Here is a 17,366-nt window from a genome sequence, read left to right on the forward strand (position 1 = left end):
AAATATGGGAAACACGCAAATATGGCAAAAACGCATGGCAAAAACGCAAATATGGCGAAAACGCAAATATGGCAAAAACGCAAATATGGGAAAAACGCACATACGGGAAAAACGCACATACGGGGAAAACGCACATGCGGGAAAACGCACATGCGGGAAAAACGCACATGCGAGAAAAACGCACATATGGGGAAAACGCTCATACGGGAAAAACGCACATAAGGGAAAAACGCACATAAGGGAAAACCGCACGTACGGAAAAACGCAAATATGGAATAAATTCAAATATGGGAGAAACACAAATATGGGTAATCGCAAATATGGGAAAAACGCTAATATGGGAAAAACGCAGGTATGGGAAAAACGCAAATATGGGAATATCGCACATATGGGAAAAACGAAAATTTGGGAGAAGGTCAATTTATATCACAACTTGGCAAGAGGCAAAAATCGGTTGGTAGGACATAATCTGAAGCACCGAAGCTTCACGTAATATTAGGGAACGCAAATATGGGAAAGACGCAAATATGGGAAAAGACGCAAATATGGGGAAAGACGCAATTATGGGGAAAGACGCAATTATGAGGAAAGACGCAATTATGAGGAAAGACGCAATTATGGGGAAAGACGCAATTATGGGGAAAGACGCAAATATGGGGAAAGACGCAAATATGGAGAAAAACGAAAATATGGGGAAAACGCAAATATGGGGAAAACGCATATATGAGGAAAACGCAAATATGGGGAAAACGCAAATATGGGGAAAACGAAAATAAGGGGAAAACGCAAATATGGGGAAAACGCAAATATGGGGAAAACGCAAATATGGGGAAAACGCAAATATGGCGAAAACGCAAATATGGCAAAAACGCAAATATGGCAAAAACGCAAATACAGCAAAAACGCAAAAATGGCAAAAACGCAAATATGGCGAATACGAAAATATGGGGAAGATGCAAATATGGGGAAAACGCAAATTTGGGGAAAACGCAAATATGGGGAAAACGCAGATATGGGGAAAACGCAGATATGGGGAAAATGCAGATATGGGGAAAATGCAGATATGGGGAAAACGCAAATATGGGGAAAACGCAAATATGGGGAAAACGCAAATATGGCAAAAACGCAAATATGGGGAAAACGCAAATATGGGGAAAACGCAAATATGGGGAAAACGCAAATATGGCGAAAACGCAAATATGGAAAAAACGCAAATATGTCAAAAATGCAAATATGGCAAAAACGAAAATATGGCAAAAACGAAAATGTGGCAAAAATGAAATTGTGGCATAAACGAAAATATGGCAAAACCGAAAATGTGGCAAAAACGAAAATCTAGCAAAAACGAAAATGTGGCAAAATCGAAAATATGGCAAAACAAAATATGGCAAAACAAAATATGGCAAAAACGCAATATGCCACAAATGCAATATGGCAAAAACGCAATATGGCAAAAACGCAGTATGGCAAAAACACAAAAATGGCAAAAATGCAGATATCGGAAAAACGCGAATGTGTGAAAAACGCAGATATGGGAATAACGGAAATATGGGCGAAGATCATATTGTGGCACTACATGGCAAGAGGAAAGAATGAGTTGGTCGCATATAATCTGAAACATCATAGGTTCACTAAATATTAGAGAATCGCAAATGGGGGAAACATGCAAATGAGGGAAAGACGCAAATGAGGGAAAGACACAAATGAGGGAAAGACGCAAATATGGGAAAATCGCAAATATGGGGAAAACGCAAAAATGGCAAAAACTCAAAAATGGCAAAAACGCAAATATGGCAAAAACGCAAATATGGCTAACACGGAAATATGGCAAAAACGCAAATATGGCAAAAACGCAAAAATGGCAAAAACAGAAATATGGCAAAAACGCAAAAATGTCAAAAACGGAAATATAGCATAAACGCAAATATGGCAAAAACACAAATATGGAAAAAACGCAAATATGGGAAAAACGCAAACATTGGAAAAACGCAAATATGGGAAAAAGGCAAATATGGGAAAAATGCAAAAATGGGAGAAGATAAACTTGTGGCACAACTTGACAAAAATAAAGAATGGGTCGGTAGGACATAGTCTGAATCGTCGAAGGTTCACGAAATATATGAGAAACGCAAGTATGGGAAAAACGCAAATATGAGAAAAACGCAAATATGTAAAAAACGCAAATATGGGAAAAACGCAAATATGGGAAAAACGCAAATATGGGAAAAACGCAAATATGGGAAAAACACAAATATGGGAAAAACGCAAATATGAGAAAAACGCAAATAAGGGAAAAACGCAAATATGGCAAAAATGCAAATATGGGGAAAACGCAAATATGGAAAAAATGCAAATATGGGAAAAACGCAAATATGGGAAAAACGCAAATATGGGATAAACGCAAATATAGGAAATATGCAAATATGGGAAAGACGCAAATATGGGAAAAACGCAAATATGGGAAATCTCAAATATGGGAAAAACGAAAATGTAGAAAAAACGCAAATATATGAAAAACGCAAATATAGGAAAAACGCAAATATAGGAAAAACGCTAATATAGGAAAAACGGAAATATGGGAATTACGCAAATATGGCAAGAACACACTTATGGCAAGAACGCAAATATGGGAAACATGCAAATATGGCAAAAACGCATGGCAAAAACGCAAATATGGCAAAAACGCAAATATGGCAAAAACGCAAATATGGAAAAAACGCTAATACGGCAAAAACGCAAATTATGGGAAAATGCACATACGGGGAAACGCACATACGGGAAAAACGCACATGCGGGAAAAACGGACATGCGGGAAAAAGGCACATGCGGGAAAAACGCACATATGGGGAAAACGCTCATACAGGAAAAACGCACATAAGGGAAAAACGCACATACGGAAAAACGCAAATATGGGAAAAGCGCAAATATGGAATAAATTCAAATATGGGAGAAACGCAAATATGGGTAATCGCAAATATGGGAAAAACGCTAATATGGGAAAAACGCAGGAATGGCAAAAACGCAAATATGGGAATATCGCACATATGGGAAAAACGAAAATTTGGGAGAAGGTCAATTTGTATCACAACTTGGCAAGAGGCAAAAATCGGTTGGTAGGACATAATCTGAAGCACCGAAGGTTCACGTACTATTAGGGAACACAAATATGGGAAAGACGCAAATATGGGAAAAGACGCAAATATGGGGAAAGACGCAATTATGGGGAAAGACGCAATTATGGGGAAAGACGCAATTATGGGGAAGGACGCAAATATGGGGAAAGACGCAAATATGGAGAAAGACACAAATATGGGGAAAACGCAAATATGGGGAAAACGCAAATATGGGGAAAACGCAAGTATGGGGAAAACGAAAATATGGGGAAAACGCAAATATGGCAAAAACGCAAATAAGGAAAAAAGGCAAATATGGGGAAAACGCAAATATGGGGAAAACGCAAATATGGCGAAAAACAAATATGGCAAAAACGCAAATATGGCAAAAACGCAAATATGGCCATAACGCAAATATGGCAAAAACGAAAATGTGGCAATACGAAAATGTGACAAAAACGAAAATGTCGCAAAAACTAATATGTGGCAAAAACGAAAACATGGCAAGAACGAAAACATGGCAAAATCGAAAATTGGCAAAATCGAAAGTATGGCAAAACAAAATATGGCAAAAACGCAATATGCCACAAATGCAATATGGCAAAAACACAATATGGCAAAAACGCAGTATGGCAAAAACACAAAAATGGCAAAAACGCAGATATCGGAAAAACGTGAATGTGTGAAAAACGCAGATATGGGAAAAACGTAAATATGGGAGAAGATCAACTTGTGTCACAACATGGCAAGAGGCAAGAATCGGTTGGTCGCACATAATCTGAAGCATCATAGGTACACGAAATATTAGAGAACCGCAAATTTGGGAAACACGCAAATGAGGGAAAGACACAAATGAGGGAAAGACTCAAATGTGGGAAGGACGCAAATGTGGGAAGGACGCAAATGTGGGAAGGACGCAAATGTGGGAAGGACGCAAATGTTGGGAAAGACTCAAATGTTGGAAAAGACGCAAATGTTGGGAAAGACGCAAATGTTGGGAAAGACGCAAATGTTGAGAAAGACGCAAATGTTGGGAAAGACGCAAATGTTGGGAAAGACGCAAATGTTGGGAAAGACGCAAATGTTGGGAAAGACGCAGATGAGGGAAAGACGCAAATGAGGCAAAGACGCAAATGAGGGAAAGACGCAAATGTTGGGAAAGACGCAAATGTTGGGAAAGACGCAAATGAGGGAAAGACGCAAATGAGGCAAAGACGCAAATGAGGGAAAGACGAAATGAGGGAAAGACGCAAATGAGGGAAAGTCGCAAATGAGGGAAAGACGCAAATGAGGGAAAGACACAAATGAGGGAAAGACTCAAATGTGGGAAGGAGGCAAATGTGGGAAGGACGCAAATGTGGGAAGGACGCAAATGTGGGAAGGACGCAATTGTTGGGAAAGACGCAAATGTTGGGAAAGACGCAAATTTGGGAAAGACACAAATGTGGGAGAAGATAAACCTTTGGCACAACTTGACAACAGGAAAGAATTGGTTGTTAGGACATTGTCTGAATCGTTAAAGGTTCACGTACTATATGAGAAAGGTAAATATGGGAAAAACGCAAGTATGGCAAAAACGCAAGTACGACAAAAACCCAAGTATGGCAAAACCCCAAGTAAGGCAAAACCCAAGTATGGCAAAAACCCAAGTATGGCAAAAATGCAAGTATGGCAAAAACGCAAGTATGGCAAAAACGCAAATATGGCAAAAACGCAAATATGGCAAGAACGCAAATATGGCAAGAACACAAATATGGCAAGAACGCAAATATGGCAAGAACGCAAATATGACAAAAACGCCAAAATGGCAAAAATGGAAATATGGCAAAAATGGAAAAATATCAAAAACGTAAATATGGGAAATACGCAAATATGGGAAAAACACAAATATCGGAAAAACGCAAATCTGGCAAGAACGCATGTATGGCAAGAACGCAAATATGGCAAGAACGCAAATATGGCAAGAACACAAATATGGCAAGAACGCAAATATGGCAAGAACGCAAATATGGCAAGAACGCAAATATGGCAAGAACACAAATATGGCAAGAACGCAAATATGGCAAGAAAGCAAATATGGCACAAACGCAAATATGGCAGAAATGCAAATATGGCAGAAACGCAAATATGGCAGAAACGCAAATATGGCACAAACGCAAATATGGCACAAACGCAAATATGGCACAAACGCAAATATGGCAGAAAGGCAAATATCGCAGAAACGCAAATTTGGGAAAAACGCATATATGGCAAAAACGCAAAAATTGCAAAAACGCAAAAATGGCAAAAACGCAAAAATGGCAAAAACGCAAATATGGCAAAAACGCAAATATGCCAAAAACGCATATATGGCAAAAACGAAAAAACGGAAATATTGCAAAATCGCAAAAATGGCAAAACGGAAATATGGCAAAAACGAAAATATGGGAAAGACGCAAATATGGGAAAATGCAAAAATGGGAGAAGATAAACTTGTGGCACAACTTGACAAAAATAAAGAATGGGTCGGTAGGACATCGTCTGAATCGTCGAAGGTTCACGAAATATATAAGAAAAGCAAGTATGGGAAAAACGCAAATATGGCAAAAACGCAAATATGGCAAAATCGCAAATATGAGAAAATCGCAAATATGGGAAAATCGCAAATATGGGGAAAACGCAAAAATGGCAAAAACGCAAAAATGGCAAAAACGCAAATATGGCTAAAACGCAAATATGGCAAAAACGAAAATATGGCAAAAACGCAAATATGGCAAAAATGGAAATATGGCAAAAACGACAAAATGGCAAAAATGGAAATATAGCATAAACGCAAATATGGGAAAAACGCAAACATTGGAAAAACACAAATATGGGAAAAACGCAAATAAGCGAAAAATGCAAAAATGGGAGAAGATAAACTTGTGGCACAACTTGACAAAAATAAAGAATGGGTCGGCAGGTTCACGAAATATGAGAAACGCAAATATGGGAAAAACGCAAATATGGGATAAAACGCAAGTTTGGGAAAAACGCAAATGTGGGAAAAACGCAAATATGGGAAAAACGCAAATATGGGAAATCCGCAAATATGGGAAAAACGGAAATATGAGAAAAACGAAAATATGGGAAAAACGCATATATGGCAAAAATGAAAATATGGGAAAAACGCTAATATGGGAAAAATGCAAATATGGGAAAAACGCAAATATGGGAAAAACGCAAATATGGGATAAACGCAAATATGGGAATACGCAAATATGGGAAAAACTCAAGTATGGGAAAAATGCAAATATGGGAAAATCACAAATATGGGAAAAACGCAAATATAGAAAAAACGCAAATATATGAAAAATGCAAATATAGGAAAAACGCAAATATAAGAAAAACGCAAATATGGGAATTACGCAAATATGGAAAAAACACACTTATGGCAATAACGCAAATATGGGAAACACGCAAATATGGAAAACGCATGGCAAAAACGCAAATATGGCAAAAACGCAAATGTGGCAAAAACGTAAATATGGGAAAAACGCACATACGGGAAAAACGCACATACGGGAAAAACGCACCTGCGGGAAAAACGCACATGCGGGAAAAACGCACATGCGGGAAAAACGCACATATGGGGAGAACGCTCATACGGAAAAAACGCACATAAGGGAAAAACGCACATAATGGAAAAACGCACATACGGAAAAACGCAAATATGGAATAAATTCAAATATGGCAGAAACGCAAATATGGGTAATCGCAAATATGGGAAAAACGCTAATATGGGAAAACCGCAGGTATGGGAGAAACGCAAATATGGGAATATCGCACATATGGGAAAAACGAAAATTTCGGAGAAGGTCAATTTGTATCACAACTTGGCAAGAGGCAAAAATCGGTTGGTAGGACATAATCTGAAGCACCGAAGCTTCACGTAATATTAGGGAACGCAAATATGGGAAAGACGCAAATATGGAAAAAGACGCAAATATGGGGAAAGACGCAATTATGGGGAAAGACGCAATTATGGGGAAAGACGCAATTATGGGGAAAGACGCAATTATGGGGAAAGACGCAAATATGGGGAAAGACGCAAATATGGAGAAAAACGCAAACATGGGGAAAACGCAAATATGGGGAAAACGCATATATGGGGAAAACGTAAATATGGGGAAAACGCAAATATGGGGAAAACGAAAATATGGGGAAAACGCAAATATGGGGAAAACGCAAATTTGGCAAAAAACGCAAATATGGGGAAAACGCAAATATGGGGAAAACGCAAATATGGGAAAATCACAAATATGGGAAAAACGCAAATATAGAAAAAACGCAAATATATGAAAAATGCAAATATAGGAAAAACGCTAATATAGGAAAAACGCAAATATGGGAATTACGCAAATATGGCAAAAACACACTTATGGCAATAACGCAAATATGGGAAACACGCAAATATGGCAAAAACGCATGGCAAAAACGCAAATATGGCAAAAACGCAAATATGGCAAAAACGTACATATGGGAAAAACGCACATACGGGAAAAACGCACATACGGGAAAAACGCACATGCGGGAAAAACGCACATGCGGGAAAAACGCACATATGGGGAGAACGCTCATACGGAAAAAACGCACATAAGGGAAAAACGCACATAATGGAAAAACGCACATACGGAAAAACGCAAATATGGAATAAATTCAAATATGGGAGAAACGCAAATATGGGTAATCGCAAATATGGGAAAAATGCTAATATGGGAAAACCGCAGGTATGGGAAAAACGCAAATATGGGAATATCGCACATATGGGAAAAACGAAAATTTGGGAGAAGGTCAATTTGTATCACAACTTGGCAAGAGGCAGAAATCGGTTGGTAGGACATAATCTGAAGCACCGAAGCTTCACGTAATATTAGGGAACGCAAATATGGGAAAGACGCAAATATGGGAAAAGACGCAAATATGGGGAAAGACGCAATTATGGGGAAAGACGCAATTATGGGGAAAGACGCAATTATGGGGAAAGACGCAATTATGGGTAAAGACGCAAATATGGGGAAAGACGAATAAATGGAGAAAGACGCAAATATGGGGAAAACGCAAATATGGGGAAAATGCATATATGGGGAAAACGCAAATATGGGGAAAACGCAAATATGGGGAAAACGAAAATATGGGGAAAACGCAAATATGGCAAAAACGCAAATATGGCGAAAACGAAAATATGGGGAAAACGCAAATATGGGGAAAACGCAAATATGGGGAAAACGCAAATATGGCGAAAACGCAAATACGAACATATGGGGAAGATGCAAATATGGGGAAAACGCAAATATGGGGAAAACGCAAATATGGATAAAACGCAGATATGAGGAAAACGCAGATATGGAGAAAACGCAGATATGGGGAAAGCGCAGATATGGGGAAAACGCAGATATGGGGAAAACGCAAATATGGGGAACACGCAAATATGGGGATAACGCAAATATGGGGAAAATGCAAATATGGCAAAAACGCAAATATGGGGAAAACGCAAATATGGGGAAAACGCAAATATGGGGAAAACGCAAATATGGCGAAAATGTAAATATGGAAAAAACGCAAATATGGCAAAAACGCAAATATGGCAAAAACGAAAATGTGGCAAATACGTAAATGTGGAATAAACGAAAATGTGGAAAAACGAAAATGTGGCAAAAACGAATATCTGGCAAAAACGAAATTGTGGCAAAATCGAAAATATGGCAAAACAAAATATGGCAAAACAAAATATGGCAAAAACGCAATATGCCACAAATGCAATATGGCAGAAACGCAATATGGCAAAAACGCAGTATGGCAAAAACACAAAAATGGCAAAAATGCAGATATCGGAAAAACGCGAATGTGTGAAAAACGCAGATATGGGAATAATGGAAATATGGGCGAAGATCATATTGTGGCACTACATGGCAAGAGGAAAGAATGTGTTGGTCGCATATAATCTGAAGCATCATAGGTTCACTAAATATTAGAGAATCGCAAATGGGGGAAACATGCAAATGAGGGAAAGACGAAAATGAGGGAAAGACACAAATGAGGGAAAGACGCAAATGAGGGAAAATTGCAAAAATGGGAGAAGATAAACTTGTGGCACAACTTGACAAAAATAAAGAATGGGTCGGAAGGAAATAGTCTGAATCGTCGAAGGTTCACGAAATATATGAGAAACGCAAGTATCAGAAAAACGCTAATATGAAAAATACGCAAGTATGGGAAAAACGCAAATATGGGAAAAACGCAAATATAGGAGAAACACAAATATGGGAAAAACGCAAATCTGGGAAAAACGCAAAAAAGGGAAAAACGCAAATATGGCAAGAACGCAAATATGGCAAGAACGCAAATATGGCAAAAACGCAAATATGCCAAGAACGCAAATATGGAAAGAACGCAAATATGGCAGGAACGCAAATATGGCAGAAACGCAAATATGGCAGAAAGGCAAATATGGCAGAAACGCAAATATGGCAGAAACGCAAATGTGGCAGAAACGCAAATATGGCAGAAACGCAAATATGGCAGAAACGCAAATATGGCAGAAACGCAAATATCGCAGAAACGCATATATGGGAAAAACGCAAATATGGCAAAAACCGAAAATTGCCAAATTGCAAATATGGCAAAAACGCAAATATAGCAAAAACGCAAATATGGGAAAAACGCAAATATGGCAATAACGCAAATATGGCAAAAACGCAAATATGGCCGAAACGCAAATATGGCAGAAACGCAAATATGGTACAAACGCAAATATGGCAGGAACGCAAATATGGCAGAAATGCAAATATGGCAGAAACGCAAATATGGGAAAAACGCAAATATGCGAAAAATGCAAAAATGGGAGAAGATAAACTTGTGGCACAACTTGACAAAAATAAAGAATGGGTCGGTAGGTTCACGAAATATGAGAAACGCAAATATGGGAAAAACGCAAATATGGGATAAAACGCAAGTATGGGAAAAACGGAAACATGAGAAAAACGCAAAAATGGGAAAAACGCAAGTATGGGAAAAACGCAAATATGGGAAAAACGCTAATATGGTAAAAATGCAAATATGGGAGAAACGCAAATATGGGAATAACGCAAATATGGGATAAACGCAAATATGGGAAATATGCAAATATGGGAAAAACTCAAATATGGCAAAAACGCAAATATGGGAAAATCTCAAATTTGGGACAAACGCAAATATAAAAAAAGCAAATATATGAAAAACGCAAATATGGGAAAAACGCAAATATAAGAAAAACGCAAATATGGGAATTATGCAAATATGGCAAAAACACACTTATGGCAATAACGCAAATAGGGGAAACACGCAAATATGGCAAAAACGCATGGCAAAAACGCAAATATGGCAAAAACGCAAATATGGCAAAAACGCAAATATGGGAAAAACGCACATACGGGAAAAACGGACATACGGGAAAAACGCACATGCAGCAAAAATGCACATGTGGGAAAAACGCACATGCGGGGAAAACGCACATTTGGGGAAAATGCCCATACGGGAAAAACGCACATAAGGGAAAACGCACATAAGGGAAAAACGCACATACGGAAAAACGCAAATATGGGAAAAACGCAAATATGGAATAAATTCAAATATGGGAGAAACGCAAATATGGGTAATCGCAAATATGGGAAAAACGCTAATATGGGAAAAACGCAGGTATGGGAAAAACGCAAATATAGGAATATCGCACATATGAGAAAAACGAAAATTTGGGAGAAGGTCAATTTGTATCACAACTTGGCAAGAGGCAAAAATCGGTTGGTAGGACATAATCTGAAGCACCGAAGGTTCACGTAATATTAGGGAACGCAAATATGGGAAAGACACAAATATGGGAAAAGAGGCAAATATGGGGAACGTCGCAATTATGGGGAAAGACGCAATTATGGGGAAAGACGCAATTATGGGGAAAAACGCCAATATGGGGAAAGACGCAAATATGGAGAAAGACGAAAATATGGGGAAAACGCAAATATGGAGAAAACGCATATATGGGGAAAACGCAAATATGGGGAAAACGCAAATATGGGGAAAATGCAAATATGGGAAAAACGCAAATATGAGGAAAACGCAAATATGGCAAAAACGCAAATTTGGCAAAAACGCAAATATGGCAAAAACGCAAATACGGCAAAAACGCAAATATGGCAAAAACGCAAATATGGCGAAAACGAAAATATGGGGAAGACGCAAATATGGGGAAAATGCAAATATGGGGAAAACACAAATATGGCAAAAACGCAAATATGGGGAAAACGCAAATATGGGGAAAACGCAAATATGGCGAAAACGCAAATATGGAAAAAACGCAAATATGGCAAAAATGCAAATATGTCAAAAACGAAAATATGGCAAAAACGAAAATGTGGCAAAAACAAAAATGTGGCAAAAACGAAAATGTGGCAAAAACGAAAATGTGGCAAAAACGAAAATCTAGCAAAAACGAAAATGTGGCAAAAACGAATATGTGGCAAAAACGAAAATATGGCAAAAACGAAAACATGGCAAAATCGAAAATATGGCAAAATTGAAAATATGGCAAAACAAAATATGGCAAAACAAAATATGTCAAAAACGCAATATGCCACAAATGCAATATGGCAAAAACGCAATATTGCAAAAATGCAGTATGGAAAAAAACACAAAAATGGCAAAAACGCAGATATCGGAAAAACGCGAATGTGTCAAAAACGCAGATATGGGAAAAACGGAAATATGGGCGAAGATCATATTGTGGCACTACATGGCAAGAGGAAAGAATGAGTTGGTCGCATATAATCTGAAGCATCATAGGTTCACTAAATATTAGAGAATTGCAAATGAGGGAAACACACAAATGAGGGAAAGACGCAAATGAGGGAAAGACACAAATGAGGGAAAGACGCAAATGAGGGAAAAATGCAAAAATGGGAGAAGATAAACTTGTGGCACAACTTGACAAAAATAAAGAATGGGTGGGAAGGACATAGTCTGAATCGTCGAAGGTTCACGAAATATATGAGAAACGCAAGTATGGGAAAAACGCAAATATGACTAAAACGCAAAAATGGCAAAAACGGAAATATGGCGAAAATGCAAAAATGGCAAAAACGGAAATATGGCAAAAACGAAAATGGCAAAAACGAAAATATGGGAAAATCCCAAGTATGGGAAAAACGCAAATATGGGAAAAACGCAAATATGGGAAAACCGCAAATATGGGAGAAGATAAACTTGTGGCACAACTTGACAAAAATTAAGAATGGGTTGGTAGGACATAGTTTAATCGTCGAAGGTTCACGAAATATATGAGAAACGCAAATGTGGGAAAAAACAAATATGGGAAAAACGCAAATACGGGAAAAACACAAATACACTCCTGGAAATTGAAATAAGAACACCATGAATTCATTGTCCCAGGAAGGGGAAACTTTATTGACACATTCCTGGGGTCAGATACATCACATGATCACACTGACAGAACCACAGGCACATAGACACAGGCAACAGAGCATGCACAACGTCGGCACTAGTACGGTGTATATCCACCTTTCGCAGCAATGCAGGCTGCTATTCTTCCATGGAGACGATCGTAGAGATGCTGGATGTAGTCCTGTGGAACGGCTTGCCATGCCATTTGCACCTGGCGCCTCAGTTGGACCAGCGTTCATGCTGGACGTGCAGACCGCGTGAGACGACGCTTCTTCCAGTCCCAAACATGCTCAATGGGGGACAGATCCGGAGATCTTGCTGGCCACGGTAGTTGACTTACACCTTCTAGAGCACGTTGGGTGGCACGGGATACATGCGGACGTGCATTGTCCTGTTGGAACAGCAAGTTCCCTTGCCGGTCTAGGAATGGTAGAACGAGTGGTTCGATGACGGTTTGGATATACCGTGCACTATTCAGTGTCCGCTCGACGATCACCAGTGGTGTACGGCCAGTGTAGGAGATCGCTCCCCACACCATGATGCCAGGTGTTGGCCCTGTGTGCCTCGGTCGTATGCAGTGCTGATTGTGGCGCTCACCTGCACGGCGCCAAACACGCATACGACCATCATTGGCACCAAGGCAGAAGCGACTCTCATCGTTGAAGACGACACGTCTCCATTCGAACCTCCATTCACCCCTGTCGCAACACCACTGGAGGCGGGCAACACGATGTTGGGGCGTGAGCGGAAGACGGCCTAACGGTGTGCGGGACCGTAGCCCAGCTTCATGGAGATGGTTGCGAATGGTCCTCGCCGATACCCCAGGAGCAACAGTGTCCCTAATTTGCTGGGAAGTGGCGGTGCGGTCCCCTACGGCACTGTGTAGGATCCTACGGTCTTGGCGTGCATCCGTGCATCGCTGCGGTCCGGTCCCAGGTCGACGGACACATGCACCTTCCGCCGACCACTGGCGACAACATCGATGTACTGTGGAGACCTCACACACCACGTGTTGAGCAATTCGGCGGTGCGTCCACCCGGCGTCCCGCATGCCCACTATACCCCCTCGCTCAAAGTCCGTCAACTGCACATGCGGTTCACGTCCACGCTGTCGTGGCATGCTACCAGTGTTAAAGACTGCGATGGAGCTCCGTATGCCACAACAAACTGGCTAACACTGACGACGGCAGTGCACAAATGCTGCGCAGCTAGCGCCATTCGACGGCCAACACCGCGGTTCCTGGTGTGTCCGCTGTGCCGTGCATGTGATCATTGCTTGTACAGCCCTCTCGCAGTGTCCGGAGCAAGTATGGTGTGTCTGAAACACCGGTGTCAATGTGTTCTATTTTCCATTTCCAGGAGTGTATATGAGAAACGCAAATATGGGAAAAACGGAAATATGGGAAAAAGGCAAAAAAGGGAAAAAAGCAAATATGGGAAAAACGCAAATATGGGAAATACGCAAATATGGGAAAAACGCAAATATGGGAAAAACGCAAATATGGGAAAAACGCAAATATGGGAAAAACGCAAATATGGCAAGACCACAAATATGGCAAGAACGCAAATATGGCAAGAACGCAAATATGGCAGAAACGCAAATATGGCAAAAACGCAAATATGGTAAAAACGCAAATATGGCAGAAACGCAAATATGGGAAAAACGCAAATATGTAAAAAATTCATATATGGGAGAAGATAAACTTGTGGCACAGCTTGACAAAAAGAAAGATTGGGTTGGTTGGACATACTCTGAATCGTCCAAGGTTCACGAAATATATGAGAAACGCAAATATGGGAAAAACGCAAATATGGCAAAAACGCCAATATGGCAACAACGCAAATATGTCAACAACGCAATATGGCAAAAACGCAAATATGGCAAAAACGCAAATACGCCAAAAACGCAAATACGGGAAAATCGCAAATACGGGGAAAAAGCAAATACGGCGAAAACGCAAATATGGCAAAAACGCAAATATAGCAAAAACCGCATAAATGGCAAAACCGCAAAAATGGCAAAACAGCAAAAATGGCAAAAACACAAAAATGGCAAAAACGAAAAAATGGCAAAAACGCAAATATATCAGAAATGGCAAAAACGCAAAAATGGCAAAAACGCAAAAATGGCAAAAACGCAAAATGGCAAAAACGCAAAATTGGCAAAAACGCAAAAGTGGCAAAAACGCAAAAATGGCAAAATCGCACAAATGGCAAAATCGCAGATATGGCAAAATCGCAGAAATGGCAAAAACGCAGATATGGGAAAAACGCAGATATGGCAAAAACGCAGATATGGCAAAAACGCACATGCCAAAAACGCAGATTTGGCAAAAAGGCAGATTTGGCAAAAAAGCAGATTTGGCAAAAACGCAGATTTGGCAAAAAAGCAGATTTGGCAAACTGCAGATTTGGCAAAAACGCAGATATGGCATAAACGCAGATATGGCATAAACGCAAATATGGCAAAAACACAAATATGACAAAAAACGCAAATATGACAGAAAACGCAAATATGGGAACAAACTAAAATATGGGAACAAACGCAGATACAGGACAGACGCAGATACGGGATGGACGCAGATACGAGACAGACGCAGATACGGGACAGACGCAGATATGGGACAGACGAAGATAAGGGACATACGCCGATACGGGACAGACGCAGATACGGGACAGACGCAGATACGGGGGAGATGCAGATACGGGACAGACGCAGATACGGGACAGACGCAGATACGGGACAGACGCAGATACGGGACAGACGAAGATACGGGACAGACGCAGATAAGGGACAGACGCAGATACGGGACAGACGCAGATACGGGAAAGACGCACATATGGGAAAGACGGAAATATGGGAAAACCGCAAATATGGGAATAATGTAAAAATGGGTGAAGATAAACTTGTGGCACAACATGACAACAAGAAAGAATGGGTTGGTAGGACATAGTCTGAATTGTCGAAGGTTCACGAAATATATGAGAAACGCAAATATGGGAGAAAGCAAATATGGGAAAAATGCAAATATGGGAAAAACGCATATATGGCAAAAACGCAAATGTGGGAAAAACAAAAATATGGGAAAAACGCAAATATGGGAAAAACGCAAATTTCGGAAAAACGCAAATATGGGAAAAACGCAAATATGGGAAATACGAAAATTTGGGAAAAACGCAAATATGGGAAGAACGCGAAATATGGGAAATACGTAAATATGGGAAAAACGCAAATATGGCAAAAACGCAAAAAGGGGAAAAACGCAAATATGGCAAGAACGCAAATATGGCAGAAACGCAAATATGGCAAGAACGCAAATATGGCAAGAACGCAAATATGGCAAGAACGCAAATATGGCAAGAATGCAAATGTGGCAGAGGTGCAAATATGGCAAGAACGCAAATATGGCAAGAATGCAAATATGGCAAGAACGCAAATATGGCAAGAACGCAAATATGGCAGAAGCGCAAATATGGCAGAAACGCAAATATGTGAAAAACGCAAATATGGGAAACATGCAAAAATTGGAGAAGATAAACTAATGGCACGACTTAAAAAAAGAAAGAATGGGTAGGTAGGACATAGTCTTCGTTGTCGAAGGTTCACGAAATATATGAGAAACGCAAATATGGGAAAAACGCAAATATGGCAAAAACGCAAATATGGCAAAAACGCAAATATGGCAAAAACGCAAATATGACAAAAGCGTAAATATGAGAAAATAGCAAATATGGGAAAATCGCAAATATGGGGAAAACGCAAAAATGGCAAAAACGCAAAAAAAGCAATAACGCGAAAATGGCAAAAAACGCAAAAATGCCAAAAACGCAAATATGGCAAAAACGCAAATATGGCAAAAACGCCAAATATGGCAAATACGCAAATATGACCAAACGCAAAAATGGCAAAAACGGGAATACGGCGAAATCGCAAAAATGTCAAAAACGGAAATATGGCAAAAACGTAAGTATGGCAAAGACGCAAATATGGGAAAAACGCAAATATGGGAAAAACGCAAATATGGGAAAAAAGCAAATATGTGAAAAATGCAATAATGAGAGAAGATAAACTTGTGGCACAACTTCACAAGAAGTATGATTGGGTTGGTTGGACATATTCTAAATCGTCCAGGGTTCACGAAATATATGAGAAACGCAAATATGGGAAAAACGCAAATATGTCAACAACGCAAATATGTCAAAAACGCAAATATGGCAAAAAAGCAAATACGGCAAAAACGCAAATACGGCAAAAACGCAAATACAGGAAAATCGCAAATACGAAGAAAAAGCAAATACGGCGAAAACGCAAATATGGCAAAAACGCAAATATAGCAAAACCGCAAAAATGGCAAAAACGCAAAAATGGCATAACCGCAAAAATGGCAAAAACGCAAAAATGGCAAAAACGTAAAAATGGCAAAAACGCAAAAATGGCAAAAAGGCAAAATTGGCAAAAACGTAAAAATGGCAAAAACGCAAAAATGGCAAGAACGCAAAAATGGCAAAAACGAAAAAGTCGCAAAAACTCAAAAGTGGCAAAAAACGCAAAACTGGCAAAAACTCAACAATGGCAATATCGCAGATATTGCAAAATCGCAGATATGGCAAAAACGCAGATATGGCAAAATGCAGATATGGCAAAAACGCAGATATGGCAAAAACGCAGATATGACAAAAACGCACATATGCCAAAAACGCAGATTTGGCAAAAAGGCAGATTTGGCAAAAAAGCAGATTTGGCAAAAAGACAGATTTGGAAAAAAAATTTATTTGGCAAAAACGCAGATTTGGCAAAAACGC

The 17,366-nt window shown here is 39.6% G+C and overlaps 4 protein-coding genes across 4 annotated transcripts; all 4 read left to right on the forward strand.

Annotated features, from left to right (window-relative positions):
• The first annotated feature begins 757 nt into the window (after nucleotides 1–757).
• On the forward strand, nucleotides 758–1,339 carry LOC126184119 (uncharacterized). The gene has a single exon (XM_049926484.1). The coding sequence runs from the start codon at nucleotides 758–760 to the stop codon at nucleotides 1,337–1,339; it is 582 nt and encodes a 193-aa protein (XP_049782441.1).
• A 5,433-nt stretch (nucleotides 1,340–6,772) lies between these two features.
• On the forward strand, nucleotides 6,773–7,414 carry LOC126184120 (translation initiation factor IF-2-like). Its single transcript, XM_049926485.1, has 2 exons — nucleotides 6,773–6,886; nucleotides 7,034–7,414. Exons 1-2 carry the CDS (start codon nucleotides 6,773–6,775, stop codon nucleotides 7,412–7,414), a joined length of 495 nt encoding a protein of 164 aa, XP_049782442.1.
• A 132-nt stretch (nucleotides 7,415–7,546) lies between these two features.
• On the forward strand, nucleotides 7,547–8,134 carry LOC126184121 (uncharacterized). Its single transcript, XM_049926486.1, has 2 exons — nucleotides 7,547–7,861; nucleotides 8,009–8,134. The coding sequence occupies exons 1-2, from the start codon at nucleotides 7,547–7,549 to the stop codon at nucleotides 8,132–8,134; spliced, it is 441 nt and encodes a 146-aa protein (XP_049782443.1).
• A 28-nt stretch (nucleotides 8,135–8,162) lies between these two features.
• On the forward strand, nucleotides 8,163–8,747 carry LOC126184122 (uncharacterized). The gene has a single exon (XM_049926487.1). The coding sequence runs from the start codon at nucleotides 8,163–8,165 to the stop codon at nucleotides 8,745–8,747; it is 585 nt and encodes a 194-aa protein (XP_049782444.1).
• The last annotated feature ends 8,619 nt before the right edge of the window (nucleotides 8,748–17,366 follow it).

The sequence above is a fragment of the Schistocerca cancellata genome, chromosome 4 (genome assembly GCF_023864275.1).
Source record: "Schistocerca cancellata isolate TAMUIC-IGC-003103 chromosome 4, iqSchCanc2.1, whole genome shotgun sequence".
NCBI classification, from domain to species: domain Eukaryota; kingdom Metazoa; phylum Arthropoda; class Insecta; order Orthoptera; family Acrididae; genus Schistocerca; species Schistocerca cancellata.